This window comes from Oculina patagonica, chromosome 1, assembly GCF_052425735.1.
Source record: "Oculina patagonica isolate OP01 chromosome 1, crgOcupat, whole genome shotgun sequence".
NCBI lineage: Eukaryota > Metazoa > Cnidaria > Anthozoa > Scleractinia > Oculinidae > Oculina > Oculina patagonica.
In genome coordinates this window covers 2,631,490-2,649,578 of record NC_135758.1, presented here as the reverse complement: position 1 = coordinate 2,649,578, position 18,089 = coordinate 2,631,490, and the positions used below count along the sequence as shown (strand labels likewise).

At 37.1% G+C, this 18,089-nt stretch overlaps 1 protein-coding gene across 1 annotated transcript; it reads left to right on the top strand.

The window, feature by feature from the left end:
- The first annotated feature begins 2,391 nt into the window (after positions 1-2,391).
- LOC144644460 (bile acid-sensitive ion channel-like) lies at positions 2,392-17,990 on the top strand. The gene is made up of 11 exons (XM_078503958.1): positions 2,392-3,267; positions 4,136-4,286; positions 8,220-8,314; positions 8,826-8,989; positions 9,876-9,962; positions 10,745-10,853; positions 15,140-15,218; positions 15,889-15,946; positions 16,772-16,845; positions 17,441-17,516; positions 17,835-17,990. Exons 2-11 carry the CDS (start codon positions 4,168-4,170, stop codon positions 17,988-17,990), a joined length of 1,017 nt encoding a protein of 338 aa, XP_078360084.1. The 5' UTR covers positions 2,392-3,267; positions 4,136-4,167.
- Positions 17,991-18,089: the final 99 nt, after the last annotated feature.

Here is an 18,089-nt window from a genome sequence, read left to right as displayed (position 1 = left end):
AAAATAAAATAAGAATATATACAATAGTTCTAAGTTAATTTAAAAGAAATTTATGCAATCTTTTTTTTAAAAATATTCAAGTCACGGGGAGCGAATTACAAGTTTTCGCTCCCGGAAGGCAAACGTCTCTGGCCGGTAGAAATTCGGCAGAATGGTAAATTTAGATTATCGTTGTTAATGGATCTAAGTTGTCTTTGGTGGACTTGTGACCTATACTGAAATTTGTCATCTAAGTATTCGGGAACCCGATGGTGTAGGCAGTTATGCACCATGGCAGCGATGTTTAATGTCAATTTGTCCTTGATGCTGAGCCACTGAAGAACCCTCGGAAATATGATCGAATTTCCTGAGACCGAGAACTATTTTTCCTGCGAAGTTCTGGTCCAGTTGAAGCTTCTTTATGTTTGTCTTGGACGTGTTACCCCATACAGTGGTTAATGGATCATCGTAACGAATTTGGAAAACTGACGTTTTGAGCGATAGCCTTTTGTCGGAGCCAAGTGTTAGGTTCCAGGGTGACCTTGTTCCTGTGAACGGGTTGGTTTTTAGTTTAGATGTCGTAGATTAATTTCATACGCGGTCTACGTTTATTGGCTGTTTTGTACCTTGCGAAATAGCTCAGAATCAATGCTACATGTCGTAGGAGATACTCTGTTTATAAGAATTTAAATACAGGCAGGAGAAATTTATGACAAGAGAGATCGTGGAATTTTTGCGACTTGTGTGACCTACTTGGGCCTCCGGTTGCATTACAACAGGGACCTTCATATTAGAGTACGTGTACGCGAGTGAGAACGAGTTCGACTTTCCTACCTAAACCGCGCGTAGAAGGACTTTGAGAAAGTCTATTTCAAGCCTAGTGCTTAATTATGCTTTCTATTATCACATTTCACCCGACAATCCCGAAACCTTAGTCTCATTTTTAACTGGTCGGGAACATGAAGGAATGGAGCTCCGGGAACGTAACTGGATTGAAATTCGAAAGTCGTGCTCGAACTCGATCTCGTACTCGTACTCCGATCTGTAGGTTCCTAATGTTAACCTTTGAACGCCTCGGTTTTTTGCAACATGAAGAATTGACTAGAGAGAGGGCATTCCAGAAAGATATGACGAAGCGGAAAACTGTCGCTAAGAAAAGTGTGCTGTTGGGATTAAACTGATGGGAAAAGGCTGCAGACGTGTTTGGAGGTAGAGTTTTGGGGTGGAAGACCTATTCCGCACCTGAAAAAGTGAAAAAGCAAATGATACGATGAAACTTTACATGACTCTCTGAAATTGCTATCGTCTCTTTCTTTGAAGAAAAGGCACTATGGTAAGCGAAAATCTTGCTAAACGTTTTGTTTTAACACGAAATGAGAATGGAGGCGAAGGTATCAATACTTTATGAATCTAGGGAATGATACGCAGCCTTATTCACAGCACGTGAAAATAAAAATAGTAGATTTCTGCGTTTCCATAAAGTTATAGCAACGCAAGCAGGAGTTTGTAAAAACAAGAAAATACGAACCGTAGGCGAGTATTTCTACAGCTCTTTCGAATTGGCCAAAATTTCTAGTTAGGCTTCTACAATTAATGGTAACAAGGAAAAATAATTTGTTTTTCTAATTTTATTTATGAGATTAACGCTTGCTATTTTTTTGTTTCATATTTCCATGGAGATAAGGTAAATACCTTTAATCAGCCACTTCGCGTATTTCAGTGACTTGTGTATTTCATACTTAATGTCTTAGACAAAACCCGTGAAAGTTTTTTTTTCGTTAGAAAGTTATACGATTACTGAAAATATTTAAATGTGAAGTTCAGTAAAGAGTTTAAAGTTGGTTTTATTTTAAAGCTTGTCAACAATTTTAAAATGATGTTGGAGTCATATTATTTTGATATGCTGCAACTACAGGATCCGTTGTTCTCTAGTAATGAGTTGTAGTTATGGCTGTCAAATGCAAAAATGGGAAGCTAACTGAAACAATAAAATGCGTCCATGTCGGCGTTAATTGGGAAACCTTCACAAAAATACTTAACGTTATACTTCACTGTTTAATGAAAGATAAGGTATACTCAATTAAGTTAAAGAATGGTTCGTTAAGAAGTGTTTTAGATCCATGTTTATTTAACCAACATATTCAGCTGTCAAAAGGTTTTTTTGGCTTAATCCTGAACATGTATTTACAAATTCCTCGACCAGTAACCGCAAGGAAACGTGCTGAAAATTGTAATAAATTACCTGCTCTAGAAAACTATTATTATTGTTCAAAAAAATATACTGAATTCAATGTAAGTGCATTACGTGGTAAAATAAAAAGCCTGCTGTTGCTGTCTCATTTATAGTCGTATAAAGTTTTCCTTATTGTCACATCATGATCTCGAATAATAAACCTGGAGGAGGTCTTTTTGTTACATTTTTCTTGTTACTATCCCAAATAGAGTAACTGTAAAAAATAAGTTGACAAACCTTTCAATACCGAAATGGTTACGATTTTAACAATAAAAGACAATATTGAAAAGGTTTTCCTTTAAAAAGTCTACCGAGCGATAAAGTATTCTTTTTGTAACTCTTGATAATCTTCTCAGTTTAATAATTAATCGCACGCACATAAAATAATCATAAAAAGGATAAGAGAAATACATAATGTGTATACGTTTAAAATGTTTGAATTAAAATTGAAGGCAATAAAAAAATCAACAACTTTCTTGTATGGAAACGGCGGGTTGAGAAACATGGAAAATATTGATAATGATACGCCAAACAGCTTTAAAAAAGAAGTGGAGCGGTTTTGCTCAAGGACCTCAGCACATGGAATCTGCCAAGTGTCATCGTCCACGACAAATACAAGAAAGTGTTTCTGGGTGTTGCTATGTTTAGCTGCGTTTAGCGTCTCAGTAATCCATGTAATGGCCTTTGTTAAGGAGTATCTATCGTTCCCAGTTAAAACTGAAGTTGATATGGTACATGAAAGTAGTCTACCTTTCCCGAGTGTTACTGTATGTAACTTGAACCAGTTCAAAAGATCAAGATTGCAGAATGACTCCACGATGAAGTTTTTATCAGTAAGTATCTTGCCGCTTCGATTTTAATTATACGTATGTCAAAATATGTTTTAAAATGCACTCCAGAATTCCTACCAAAATAATCAATTTCAGTATTTTCAAGGACTTTAATAAATGAAATCCATTTAAGTTGTGTTGAGCTTCGATTTCTAGTTGTTATTGTGGCATGTGTTTTAATATATCTATCCTTTTCTTTCCAGGAGAGGTTGTTTAATAGCTCAGGTTTGTAAAGAATATAAATAATTTATTGATGTGAAGACGTTTACAATGTTTTTTATAACTTTAACTCCTACGTTTAAGTAATTTACTCAAGCGATATATGAGTTTATACGTTGGTTGGCTCACACGTAAAACACGAGCATAAGCATTAGCACACAAAATGACATACACAAGCACAGGCGGCCCAAGCTCACAATTAGAGGAGTTAAAATAATTAACATAATTCTCTTTTGTAACCGTACGCGAAACGTGCCATTTTTGGTGTCCACTACTACCAAAAATGGCATAACTCGCTTAAAACGCCTCGGATCGGCCTGAGAACCGAGATAACAACAGATATAACGACAGGACATTGAGGTAAGTTTGATTTTATTGTCAAAATCTCATTATATTTAGCTATAAATTCGAAAGCGTATTCTCCCATACAAACCTTTATAAATGAGAACCGTTGTAACACAACACCTCCATATGCTGCCGGTCGAGAGACACGTTTCGCGTACGGTTACAAAAGAGAATTATGTTAAATATTTTAACTCCTCTAATTGTGAGCTTGGGCCGCCTGTGACGCAAGTATAGTGCCTTGTATATGACCTCGTACCATGAGTCCCCTATAGCTCAGTGGTTAGAGCGTTCCAACCGGTATTTCTGGAAGGTCATGGGTTCGACTCCCATTGGGGAACTCGGACAATCTTTTTTCCGAGTATTTGACTTGCGACCACTTCTCCACTTATTTTCATCTAAACTAGCTAGCCACTTTAATGGGGCTCAAGGCAGTTGAGTCGTAAATCGAGAAAGACGTTTAGTTTTCCTACGTTTACGTAGCTGGAGTTAGGTTACACAAAATAACTGAAATATTTTTGGCATTCTGTAGATTTAAGCTTGAACTCAAAGCTTGCCACCTCAATGAAACTTCAAACGGCAGCAGCCGAGAGTAACAAATCAATCACTCACCAAAAAGACGATTTTATCGTTTGGTGTGAAGTACGAAGAATGTCAGAGTCGACAACAACATGTAGTTCAAGGTAAAGAAACAATGGTTGATCCGTTTCACAAAGTATTGTAATTTATTTTTAATTTAGCAGCGTAATGTATTGTAGAGTTTGAACACGAAGTTTTATACTTTTAGCCCTTAAGCTTACTGCAATAGCTGGATGCAGAGGTCTTATTTAATCACGTTGAGTCATGTACTTAAAAAGCACCCTGACACATTCGTGCATGTGTGAACTTTGTGAAGTCCAGATAATAGCAAATCGACTTAATAACTTTATACTAAAGCTTTATATTTAGTTTTTATATTCAATTTGTAACGCAATGTGTATGTGCAATTACTATTTTGAAACAAAGAGAAACATTGCAGCCCCCTCCCAAATAAATAAATAATTACACAAACAAGATATAAAATAAATACAATTAAATAATTAAGTACGATTAAATAATTCTACGGCTCGAATATTACACCTTTCAGTCTAAAATTTGGCATGAAGTATCTTTGTCTGACTCTTTATAACCCCACGTTTTTGGTTTTGATGAAAATCATTCATGAGCCGAGAAATTTGCAATTCAGTGAAACGTGCCCATACATTGCTCTGTAAAAATTAAATAAATGCAATTAAATAATTCTACGGCTCGAATATTGCACCTTTCAGTCTAAAATGTGGCATGAAGTATTTCTGTTTGACTTTCAACAACCCTACGTTTTTGTTTTTGATGAAAATCTTTCAAGTGCCGAGAAATTTGCAATTCTGTGCAACGTGCCCATACATGGCTCTGTAATTAATAATGAAATAAGTACCATTAAATAATTCTACGGCTTGAATATTACACCTTTCAGTCTAAATTTTGGCATGAAGTATGTCTCTTTGACTCTTAATAACCCTACGTTTTAGTTTTTGATAAAAATATTACACGAATTGAGAAATTTGCGATTCTGTGATGTACCTATACATTGCTCTGTAATTATGTAAATCATCTCTGTGATTTTAATTATCGCTCTAATATTACACCTTTCAGTGTAAAATTTGGCATGAAGTATCTTTGTATGACTCTTAGGGCCTGTTTATATGGAGGAGAGTTGTCCCTGGTAGGAGGGTTACCCTCCATACCGAGCCACACCGGGCGAGAGAGCTTTTCATACGTTTCTTTATAAATAGCTGCGAACTGTTTATATGAGAAATTGCAAAGTTGGCTCGGGGGGCAGGGTGACCCTGGGTGGAGGGTCGCTCGCTTTGATGGTAGGGTGACCCTGGGGAGCGAGCCAACTTTTTTCCATATAAACAGTTTGGTTATTTTTGCCTCGCCTACCAGGGACAAGCTGACACATACGGAGCATGCGCAAATGCTAAAATCGGCCAAAACAACATCGAAATCGGCGGAAAATTTGTCTAAAATGGTCTTCGTCGATGTTTCAGCGTTCCTGATTTTAAAAAAGGCAGCCTTAATAGATATTTCAAAATAACTCTCGCCAGTCTTTTGAACCGAGAGGGCCAAGTTTTGGCTCGGTCAACAGGGACAACTTTCTCATATAAACGCTCGGTAAAAGATAGCTCGGGGGAAAGGGTTACCCTCCTACCAGGGATAACTCTCCTCTATATAAACAGGCCCTTAATAACCCTACTTATTGTTTTTGGTGTGGATCTTTCAAGAGTCAAGAAATTAGCAATTCTGTTCAACGTGCACATACTTGCTCTGTAACTGCATATATTTAAATCATTCGCTACGCTTGAATATTATTGCGACATGCAGCGCAGAAATTTGGTGGAAATTATCTCTGTACGACAAGCTAAAACAAAGCGATTTTTTAGGGTTTTGCTTACTCATAACCGAGTAATTAAACATGTTTTTTAAAGCGCGTCCAAGTATAATATTAAAATATACAAAAAATACTCTGTACCATACAAAGTTACGATAGCTCAATTGGTAGAGAACACTTCTACAGAAGTTGTATATGCCTTGGTCGTTGGTTCAAATCCCAACGGAAGCTATAACTATTCTTTTTTTAAAGTCAGTGTGCCGTTTTATATAAAATTTAAAGGTTGAACAAACGCAACAGTAAATTTTGATATTTCAGTATGTTGAGATCGAACGCCGGCTATTTCAGTGAGACTTCAACCGCTGAGGTCAATATAATTGGAACGCTTGTAGTGTAGAAAAAACTCCACCGAGAAATCAAGCTGTTATGCCCCAGGTGAAACTAATTTTTTGCATATATATAAATCATTCGCTCCCATTCAATATTAACGAAAATTGGTGGACATTATCTCTGTGTGACTGGCTAAAATAGAGGCATTCGTTTAAAGCAATTTGTTTACTCATAGCTGAACAATTAAAGATTTTGTAAAGCGTGTCCAAATATAATATATAAATAATCCAAAAAAGTATTCTGTACCGTACAAAGTTACAATAGCTCAGTTGGAAGAGAGTAGTTCCACAGTAGTTATGCTGTACGTCCCGGTCGTTGGTTCAAATCTGGACGGAACCATTTTTTTCTTTTTCCTTTTTTTTCATTACGAGTAAAAGTCTCGCTTGCTCTTTTGGGCGAAAAAAAAAAACCTTTTAAATTATCTCGAGCGTGTACGAGCAAACGTCTTGCTTATATATTTTCTTAAAACTTGCTAACAGTTTTTTTAATTGGCAAGAGTTCAATTTATTAATCTTGAGTGTGTGCGGGCACATCTCATTGCTTAAATTACTGGTTAAATGCATCAAAAGTTTAACTTACTTTTATTGTTTACATTGAGTTGTTTCGTTTGAGGGAGTAAGGGGTCGCTATGCGAGCGAAATTCTCGTTCGTATATCTTTATCTTAATCAGTTTGCTGGGAAAAAAGCCAACTGTGTGCGTCCAGCAAAAATTCTACACAATACAATTCCTTTGCGTGACTAGGAAGCTAGGAGCTACGTTGTTTGATATATAAGTGGTGTAGGGCCACTGTCGTGCATGTTTAGAAAGTTAAAGAAAATCGTACCTTTCAAAATATTAGCGAGATTTCTTAAAAGTATGGGCGAAATTAAACATTTTAAAAAAAACATACTTTTAAATTTCAAAGACTTGTTTCGGACACTTTGTATCCATTATCAGTTTGAAGATGTTTCTTTCAAAATATGACATTTACACGGCTACACGTCTCATTGACATGGTCAAAGAGGGTATCCCGCTCCGTATTGTCTCCACGATCGAGCTACTACAGAGTTTGGTATTAGGGTAGCGTATTCTCTGCAATTAATGTGTCAGTCAGGGCGAGGGTCTAATGTGCTTGACACTCCTCGAAGAAGTAGTACTGCTCTACTCTTCCTCTTTCATGGATGTGGCGTTCATGGTGTTTTTTAACTTCATGTAAACGGATGATCTCGGAGAGTCGATAACAGTGAAATAAAGTTTTAATGTTATAACCGACCACGAGAATCAAAAAAATGATTGTCATTATCTTGTTTGTGCGGTTGCCCCTAGATAAATAAATAAATAAATAAATAAATAAATGAAACAATCAATCAATCAATCAATCAATCAATAAAAACAAAAGTCACTTATTCGTCACTTATTCGACTTAATTCGACTCAAAATACCAGCTCACTAGAAGAGGAAATTGGTCTGTTTGAGAAATATTTATGGAACTGTACGCGCTAACAGACCGGGGTTTTAAGAACAAGTCCAATCTTTTCACAAGTTCGATTACCGTAGATGCAAGCTTATGAGGATTGTCTACTATATCGCCAATTCTCAATGGCTACTACAAGTTCACATGACATAAAACAATAAAACTTCTTCCCGCCAAAAGTCTCAGAGCGGGCAACATTGCAAAACTGTTACCCGCGAATGTTGACCGACAACCGCTGTTCTTCTAATGTCTCCATTGTGTTATAGGTGTCCCTCGCAATGATTTGCTACTAGTTTGTAAATCATCTCTTTTGACTGAAGTAAGACTACTGTTATATAATTCTTGGCATTTTATTTTTTTAGGAACTTTACCACTCTCCTTAGCAAGCTAAATTTTTGTTTTACATTTAATGGACAAAACGCGACTTTAAAAGTAAGACATGCTGGGTACTTGTCTGGTAAGTTAATTTTTTTTTTTTTTCACCAATGTAATCAACAATTCCGTCCTTTCATGACTTTCGTCAATAAATTATCTTTAAAAGTTTATCTGTAGAGTCATAGAGCTGTTGTAGTTATAGTAGCGCTTTAAGCTGGAATAATCCGTTAAAAGACCAAAGAGCAGCTAATTTCTTTTAAAAGCCTGTTAAAGATGGCAACAGTAAACTGACCCTCCGTATCGAACCGCCATACGGAAATTATGTAAACCGGTGTAACGATTCAAACTTCTCCTTTATTGTAAATATTTAACCGTGTTTAAAATTAAAAGTTGTTGTCGTTGTTGTTGTTGTTGTTGTTGCACCCTGGCCAACCGCACAAATTTTTGATGTCCTTTAGATCGGAGACCACGGTTAAAAGTCGATGGTCACCCAAATAACTATGAGACTTCTCTATAAATGACGTCAACACGACTCCTGGTGTTTGATATTTTCCGGACTGATAACGCAACTCTCTCATCATGTTTGTTTGCAGGTTTTTCTTTAATCCTTAACATTGAAGCTGATGAGCATCTGCCAAACCCCATGGAAGGTTCTGGAGTAGTGATAGCGTTGCATCAGCCGGGCGAGTTAGCTGAAGTGGAAAAAACTGGGCTCACTGCGGCACCAGGAACATTAAACACCATAACTATTAAAGGAGTGAGTAATTTTTTTGAAACTGAACTTGTGTAAACTAACTTTGGAATAGACCATTTCCGAGTTACCATTTGCCTCTGTTTCAAAAGAGTCTACGTGCGAAACCATTCAAATGAAAATGAGTTTAATTTGCAAATGGACGAGTATGTGAAACTCATTTTCACATGAATAGTTTCGCACGTAGACTCGTTTTGAAACAGAGGCCCGAAACTTGCATTGCCCAAAATTGAAACCTAACAAAACTTAACATAATTTAACTTTATTTTTTCGTCGCATTTTTTTACAGAACATTAAAAAATATTACAAAATTTTATATGTTTACAGTTACATACGTTTATTATTAGGAGCTTCAATGTAAAACTGGGTGCTGGTGTCAGAGCTGGAAGGAAATACTGAAAATACAATTTGAAATAAATGGGATATTATGGGGTTGGCGTGCCACGAAGTCAGTTATTTAGAGTACTGTTTGGACAGTTGATAAAGTTTGATGTTTTTTGAGAAATCATATTATATTCGAATCCTTTAGATATTGTGGAATGGTCTTCCAAAGATCAGTTGCCTTAAATGAGATTATTAATTTTGCTTGCCAGTTGTTGTTGTTGGGTTGCATATCTAGTATTGTATCTATGCACATCACCAGCAAAACGAAAGGTGTCGCGAAACACATTAGGTAGTGACCCTTAATGCCAGCGGTGGGTGAAATTTACGGTGTATAGAGAATAAACGTTATGTACTGTGAGTATTTCTAATAAATTCAGCAGTGGGAGAGCACTCTCGGTTCCTTTGCCATGTGTACAAGTCGATTATAAACTCAAATTTGGTTTCCTAGCATTAATCATATCCTGCTTTGAAAGTAATTTTTTCCCGTGTGAATGATACTTTCTTTCAGAAACGCATACGACGTCTGGGCTATCCATATGGAGGAGGATCTGACTGTAGGGATGAAACAGAACAAGGTTCACCCTATTTTCAAAAAGTATGTGAATTCATTCGTTTTTAACGGTGTTCAGTTTGACGCTGTTTAGATGCCGTTTTTTTGTGTTTCGATTTCTTTGATCGATGTGTTTTAAGAATTTTTAGCAAAATATCTTCTGATAATTAGTTTCTTTGTGCTCAGTGCCCGGTCCAGTGGAACGGAATCGCGCAATCTGTTTGTTGTTTGCTTTTTTGGTGGTCTTTTATGTTAGAAAAATTTATAATGAAAATCTTAATATTGTCCAAGCTTGTTCAGTCCAAACGTACAGATATTTAACTCCTTCCTTTTTGGTTCTAAACGTGGGCTCTGATAGTGATAGAGTTCTAAAAAAATGAATGTCTGGGATAGGGTAGGCATTTTCGGTGTCTACTCTAGTATAGGGTTGCAAAATCAGCTGAAAATGGTCTTGTATCGAGTACGGGTTTCAAATTCTTAGCAGCACACCCCCACCTAAAAAATATACAGGGTGCCCCACCCCCGGGCGTTACCCCCAGCGTATGATTCGCCGGTAACCGTTTAAACTCCTGGATTTGGAGAGTCACTATGAGAGTAAAGAAGTGCCTTCCCAAAGAATACAACGCAGTGACCCCATGTCCTCAAACGCGACCCTAAATCGACCCACAATTAAGAGGGAACCCTCTACTAACTGATGGTCGAGCCATTACGCAATTTTTAAGGTTAATTTTTTTAGTAGTTTTTATTTTTACAAACATTGTAATACGGAGGTGGAAATTTCTTTTTTATAGTTGTTATTTTTATTATTATTCTTTGCTCGTTTATAGGAATGCTTGAACAAATGCGTAAGTCGGCATGTTTGGGAATCATGCAAGTGTCAAATGTACCCGTCATCTTCGGCGAATAATGCCTGCAATTATTTACAAGAAGAACAGGGTTTGTAAAAAAAATTAATGTGCACAATAAATTTATATTATTTATATAACTGAAAAAAGAAATATGTCTTTAACTTGACTATCTATTACAGTGCAACTACTCCAACCAAGGCCACCTGACAAATCCGTGCAAAAAAGGAAATGAAAACCTTGTATTATATAAACATCAGTGAAATACCAGGAAATCTTTCGCGCGAAAAAATCATATCTTCACACGTGAAAATAACATGTTATTTTCACATGTGAAGATATCGATTTCGATTTTGCCCTGTTTCAATGCTAAATGAGCCAAAGTAAATCGATATTAAGTCGAAACATCTTCGGATCTCTCTCGGCAATCTTTGGCAATCTTCGGATATCTTCGGAAATTTTTGGAAAAGTTCGGAAAATGTGCGAAAACATTTGTACGACCTTCGGACAACTCGTGTTCAAATCGATATCCCACTCGTTCGCTGTGCTCACTCGTGAGATATCGATTTTAACACTCGAAGATAAATTTCATATCTCCGCGCAACCATGTAATATCCTCTATGTATGTCAAACTGTGGATCTACACCAGCTGCATGCTACAGAAGCAATAAATTTGTGAACATTTTCATTGGTTTAATGATTAAAATAAAACCTAACCTCTTAAATGTTAAAACAAATTTTGTTTCTTTTCAGTAGAACCCAGTTTTTTCCTAAGAAATAGCATATAGTCCATCAGCTAGTGGGGTTGTATGGCTCACTTAAGGTGGCTCAACTGGATTTTCAAGGGGTAACACCGCTCAAGTTTGAGAATTAACTACATTGCCATTAACAGTGCTATCGAAAAACGATCACCACAGTTGTATTAGATAAAGATGAAATTTTTTTATGACCAGTGTTATATTGACATCGGAATTGCCATAGCGACGAAATGACGTCATTACGTTTTTTACTTTCGCTGGTATTCCTCGGCACCAGGAGATTTTTTCGAAATTCGCTCAAAGGAGCTTGTACCAAACATAGCTGCCTCAATGTTGGCAACGTTTGAACAAAATCTATGAGAGCGTTTTCGAAATATTTGGAGATGAAATTTTTGGGGCTATAAATACAGTCAAAAACATACTAACGAGAAAATGGGGTAATATCTAAAGAAAACGACGCGCCTGTGAATTGCAATATCATCTTATAGTAGTTTGATTCCATATAAAATCGTGTGTAAAACAGTGGTGGGGATTGCTTTGATCGATTGCGAGAAAAAAGAATTTGATGAGCGTGCGTTCCGGTGCTCTTGTTGCCATTTTTGTATATAATTTGGTCTATGCCTACAAAAGTGATAATAAATTAAAAACCGATCGATGATTTTTTTTTAAAATTTGACAAACTCGAGGATTGTCATCAATTGATATAGCTTGCAAGTTGCAAGCTCATTGAAAACATTTAAGGCAGTAAAATCGGGCCTCCAATGTACTGTTTTTTTCTCGCAGAGTTTGTGTTTACAAGCGAGTGTCCTCATTATTCACGGGTATTGTTTTCAAGTTTCATATCCACGTGCACGACTTCAGCAAAAAATTCATTTGCACTAAATAGGATGCTCGACTGCTTTCCGAACAATTTTCCGAAACATGGTTATATTGCTTAAAAAATTGTAACAGCATTTGTCGAGCTCTTGATTTCAAGGGCCTCTGTCCAGAAAACGAAAGCTATTATTCTGCATATATTGTCATTGCTATTCTCAACCCAAGGCAGATTAGCATGCTTCGGAAAAAAATGTCGGAAAGCAATCGAGCGTCCTGTTTAATGCAAATGATTTTTTTTTACGGGAGTGATGCACGTAGATATGACACTTAAAAACAATACCCGTGAATAATGAGGACACTCGCTTGTGAACACAAACTCTGCGAGAAAAAAACAGTACATTGGAGGCCCGATTTTACTGCCTTAAATGTTTTCAATGAGCTTGCAACTTGCAAGCTATATCAATTAATGACAATCCTTGAGTTTGTCAAATTTTAAAAAAAAATTCATCGAGCGGTTTTTAATTTATTATCACTTTTGTAGGCATAGACCAAATTATATACAAAAATGGCAACAAGAGCACCGGAACGCACGCTCATCAAATTCTTTTTTCTCGCAATCGACCAAAGCAATCCCCACCACTGTTTTACACGCGATTTTATATGGAATCAAACTACTATAAGATGATATTGCAATTCACAGGCGCGTCGTTTTCTTTAGATATTACCCCATTTTCTCGTTAGTATGTTTTTGACTGTATTTATAGCTCCAAAAACTTCATCCCCAAATATTTCGAAAACGCTCTCATAGAATTTGTTCAAACTTTGCCAACATCGAGGCAGCTATGTGTGGTACAAGCTCCCTTGAACGATTTTCGAAAAAATCTCCTGGTGCCGAGGAATACCAGCGAAAGTAAAAAACGTAATGACGTCATTTCGTCGCTATGGCAATTCCGATGTCAATATAACACTGGTCATAAAAAAATTTCATCTTTATCTAATACAACTGTGGTGATCGTTTTTCGATAGCATTGTTAAAGGCGATGTAGTTAATTCTCAAACTTGAGCGGTGTTACCCCTAAAAAATCCAGTTGAGCCACCTTAAGGGGAACAAACGAAACTTGTCTAATATTACTCTTTGACTATTAAGCATCATAAAAATGTGTGATAGCAAGGATAAAACGGTAGCTTTCACTGTGTAAATCGAATTTGAAATTTGCTCTCATATCCTTCTTTTGGCCGCCATCTTGGATTTTAAAACAAAAATCCTTAATTTTTTTATTCGTTCTTAAATACCTACTGATTTTTTGCTTAGATATATATTTGAGAGATACTACATATTCTAGACATTATTTTAGCATTGTTTACGGTAATAAAAGCAAAGTACGCAATAAATGAGGTCGCAATGTCCGCCATTTTGTTTTTTCAGCTCGTTTTCCTTTTGCTCCTCAATCATCTAAAATAACAAAATTACCATAAAGGCGTTCCATCGCAATGCTACGTTTTTTCAAGTATACTACACCATTAATCAGTATACCCCAAATCAGATTACATAGCTACGTTCACGCATAAGGTTAGAATAGGGCTCAGTTAAGAGATTGTTGAGTACAGAACAGACAGAATCGCCACACTCGTATAAAGTCCTCCTTCACTGCTGCTATGCTTCTGTCAACTCTTCTGGAGCGGTGAAGGAATTACCGGAAGGGAATCAGTAGCTCTTCTCTAGATTGTGGCTTGAAAATTTCCTCTTGTAACATTGAGTTCGGTTAGTGGAGATGCCTCGCGTGGTGGGAGAACCTCTGGCTTTACTTTCCCGGGCGCCGTTCACTTTTCTCTGGCTTCACTTTCCCCGGCGCCGTGAATCTCATATCACAGCACATCCACACTCTGACACGTCTTCTCGTACAGCTGATACACTTATGCTTTCGTATCTTTAATGATCACCTCGGATACTGCAACTCCTCCCCGCTAATTGCCATAGCTCGGACGTACGTTTCGTACGTTGGCAAAGCTCCACTTTTCTGGTCTTCGCACCTCTTCCCTCTTTTTTAAAGTACTTTGCATGTCCGTGGGACCATATGTTTGAAATACAGGGCTGGGTTGGAAAATGACGTTTTTTTTTTTTAGGGGGATTTATTCAAGACACTTGAATGACAATGGTATTTTATCTACGCGCTCTCTTTTCTTCGTGAAATAATTTTTAAATCTGCACTTTTTGCTTTATTTTGTGGTACAAACAGTCATATTGTGAACAATAATCAGCCGTGGCGACGTCACATGTGACATCACGTTGTTGTTTTTGAAACACTAGAATGAACGAAATCATTTTGTTAGTTCCAATAAGTTTTAAATTTGCGTTTGAAAGCGATTCGTTTACGTTAAAAGAATGCAGGCAGCTTTGTAGCTTTTTCACTCCAAAAATCCAAGATGGCGGCCAAATTAAGAAGCGTATTGGGGAGCCAATTTAAAATTCGATTTATAAGTGAAAGCTACCGTTCCAACTTTGCTATCATACATTTTTGTGATGCTCAATAGGCAAGGATTAAGATAAGACATGTTTCGTTTGTTACCCGAAAGTGAGCCATGAACCCAAATTGTCGGATCTCAGCTGATGGACTAATAGTTTTAGTGATTGGAATTGGCTTAGTTTCCGATCTGACACTATTCTACTATATTGTAGTCCTGTATATTAATTATTATCTTGTATATTGATTTTGTATTATCTATTTTTTCATAATTATATTTTTTTGTTTGTGTGGCAAAATAAATAAATAAAATAAAATAAAAAATTCTGATCCAATTTCAGCGCAGTGCATGTTCTCTGTCTCTGATGAGGTAATGGCCTCCACGGGAACCTGCAGGAATGAATGTCCATCGCCTTGCACGTAGGTATTTTCCTAATTGAATTTGCATTTAGCGTCCCTTGCCATTTACTAAGGGCTGGTTCTCATATGATCGCCCCGATCGCTTCTATCGCATCGATTGTTTGTAAATATTGAGACGATCGTAGGCGATCGAAGCGATTGGAAGCCGGATCGGAGATTCTCATATGATCGTCCCGATCGCCTGGTATGAGCGAAGACCTGCGACAAACAATCATTTTAGCCCTAGATTCAACAAAATGGCAGCATTCAATGGAAGAGAAAGACTCGTGTCCTCATATCTTGTTAGTCATTGCAGTTTTAAGGCGAATAAAGGAAAGAGAAGCTAGAAGAATAGAACACGGGCGAACCAAGCGATCATGATCACCCCAATCGCCGCAGACGTTAGCGATCGTCTGTGTGACGTTCCCATATAATCGCCCTGATCGCAAGAAAACTTTTTTAAGGGACAGAGGCGATAGAAGCGATCGGGGCGTTTCTATGAGAACCAAGCTTTACCTGCCTTTTCAGTCACTTAGTCACTCAATCACTCACTCACTCGTTCGCTCGCTTGCTAAACCACCCATCCATCCTACAACTAAACTTTGATGTTAGAAAAGCTTAGAGATTTTAAAAACAGATTGCAAGTCTCTCTTTCATCGTGCAACCACCAATCAATATTTTTTTACAACAGGCAGGATTTACTCATTCCAACCATTTCGACGGCGTCTTGGCCATCCGAGGAATTTTTAGTAAGTTATTAATGTTAACGCAGTGTTGCTTACTTAATACAATTTATCTTACGGTACATACATTAAAGGCCTCTTCATATGAGCCCAGTAAACGGGCTGTCTCGTTTACCGGGACGAATTTTTTCGTCTGTTTACTGGCAAATTTCAGCCCGATTGACCGGGATGCGACACATAAAGCTGCATCGTTTGCAACTATCGTAGTTTTATCGACACTTGCAATTTTACTAATAAAGCAAATTCGCATACTTCTAAAGTGGAAATACATACAAGGCAAAATTATGCCTTTTGGACAGCCCAGTTGCGAAAGCGAATCTATTTTCTCAAAAAAGGTTCATCGCGGTAACGGCGGGCTGGGGTGTTCATATGGGAAAATTTCCATCCCGGTTACCAAGATCTCGGTTGTAGAAACCGAGATCTTGGTAACCAGGATGGCCCGCCTCCCCATATGAACACATCGAAATTTTTACAAAGCAAAAAAAGGAGTGAGGCGAGATCTCGGTAACTGGGCCAGCCCGGTCAACCGGGATCATATGAAGACTGATCAAGGCCCTAATTATCTTATCTGATGATAACTTTTGAATATCAAGTGACAATTTGAGGGAATTCTTTTTATTTACTTTTCAGTCCAGCAGCGTAATCTGTCAGATAATATTTGCGAAGATTCCACAAAATCAGCCCGAGTCACAGATCTTAGCTTTAGAGTCATTTTTTCATGTTATTTCATAACATGAATAATTTTACATTCAGAAAACTTTAAGTTAATTGATTGTTTAATTTTTTAAAATTATTTTACTAACTAGTACATCTTTTTTTATTATTGTGCAGCCAATCCTAACAAAATCGTTTAAGGCAACTAATTTCAGCCAAACGCATATTTTGAAGGATCTTCAAACGGCAAGGTCAGAAAGCTTGTAGATATTTATGCTACTTCATGTTACACTGTACATGACAAGATATATCTATAACTAAAATATCTTTATCAAACTTTATGACTTTTCCAAAAAATTATTCGGAAAAGGAGGAGTTTTTCTGGTTTTATATTCGAAGTTGTTAAAGGGAATATGCCACGTCTGGGTTACGTTTATTTTATTAAGTTTTGCCAAATACTTGCTATAAAATTGCGAAGAAATTAACTCTATTGGTGTAAGTGAAAATTCCATAGCTTCATTGCAACCAACTGCGTTATAACTTAAAGATTCAAGCAAACGAGACTAAATTTGAAAACTGTTCCGCATAACAATTTTTCAAAAACCCATATTGCAATCCATTTCAATCTTTGGCCATCCGTACCTTCTTTTGTGTTTGCTGTGTTTTTGAAATGTTCCTTCACTTTTTAAGAGACTATTGGGGGGGGGGGGGGGGGGGCAACAGCAAATATATATCCAACGTTAATCTTCGGCTTAGACAAATAATTACTCTCCTCGCTACTGAAAAATTACAATATTTTGCTCGTCCAATAATTGTTTGTATTATTCCTGTTATTTTTACTATTAGAAATAACCTTCTAAGGATTGATGTCCATTATTCAACTATGCTTCGTGAACACATAATACAAAAGGAAGAATATACGGTAGGTCTCTATAATTAACATTTTCCAGTGACTTGGAAAAATACAAAACCATTGACACTTGTTCTATGCAATTCTCGTCCCCAGAGTCAACTGTCCCTCTTAGCCGGCGGGGCCTGTGCAAGAGGAACAAGTGGCTCTGAGGACACACGATTTGATTTTAACAATTAAGGAAGGTTGAAATCTAGCCAATCAAATCAACCGTTTTAAACTTTCTTATAATAAAGGGATTTTTGCAAGCGCTGAAAATAGGTTGCAACGTGTAAATCTCGGTGATATCGATTAATTGTATTGATTGCCTAAAATGTTTTGTTTTCACAGATCAGGAGTCTTACCTCGTTCATTGGGGGACAGCTGGGCCTTTTCGTGGGAATGTCCATATTGACAATAACTGAATTTTTCGAGTTTTTTATCACGTTATTAATGATGTGCTTCAGCAAAAGAAAAGCGAACGCAGTTACTCTTCGACAAGATTAAAGGATCCTAGTCAGCCACGCCTCTATTATTGTTTACATTTGGGCAACTGCGCATGCGGGGAGCCTCGTTTCAGATTACATGTGACGCGCGTAAAAAGTC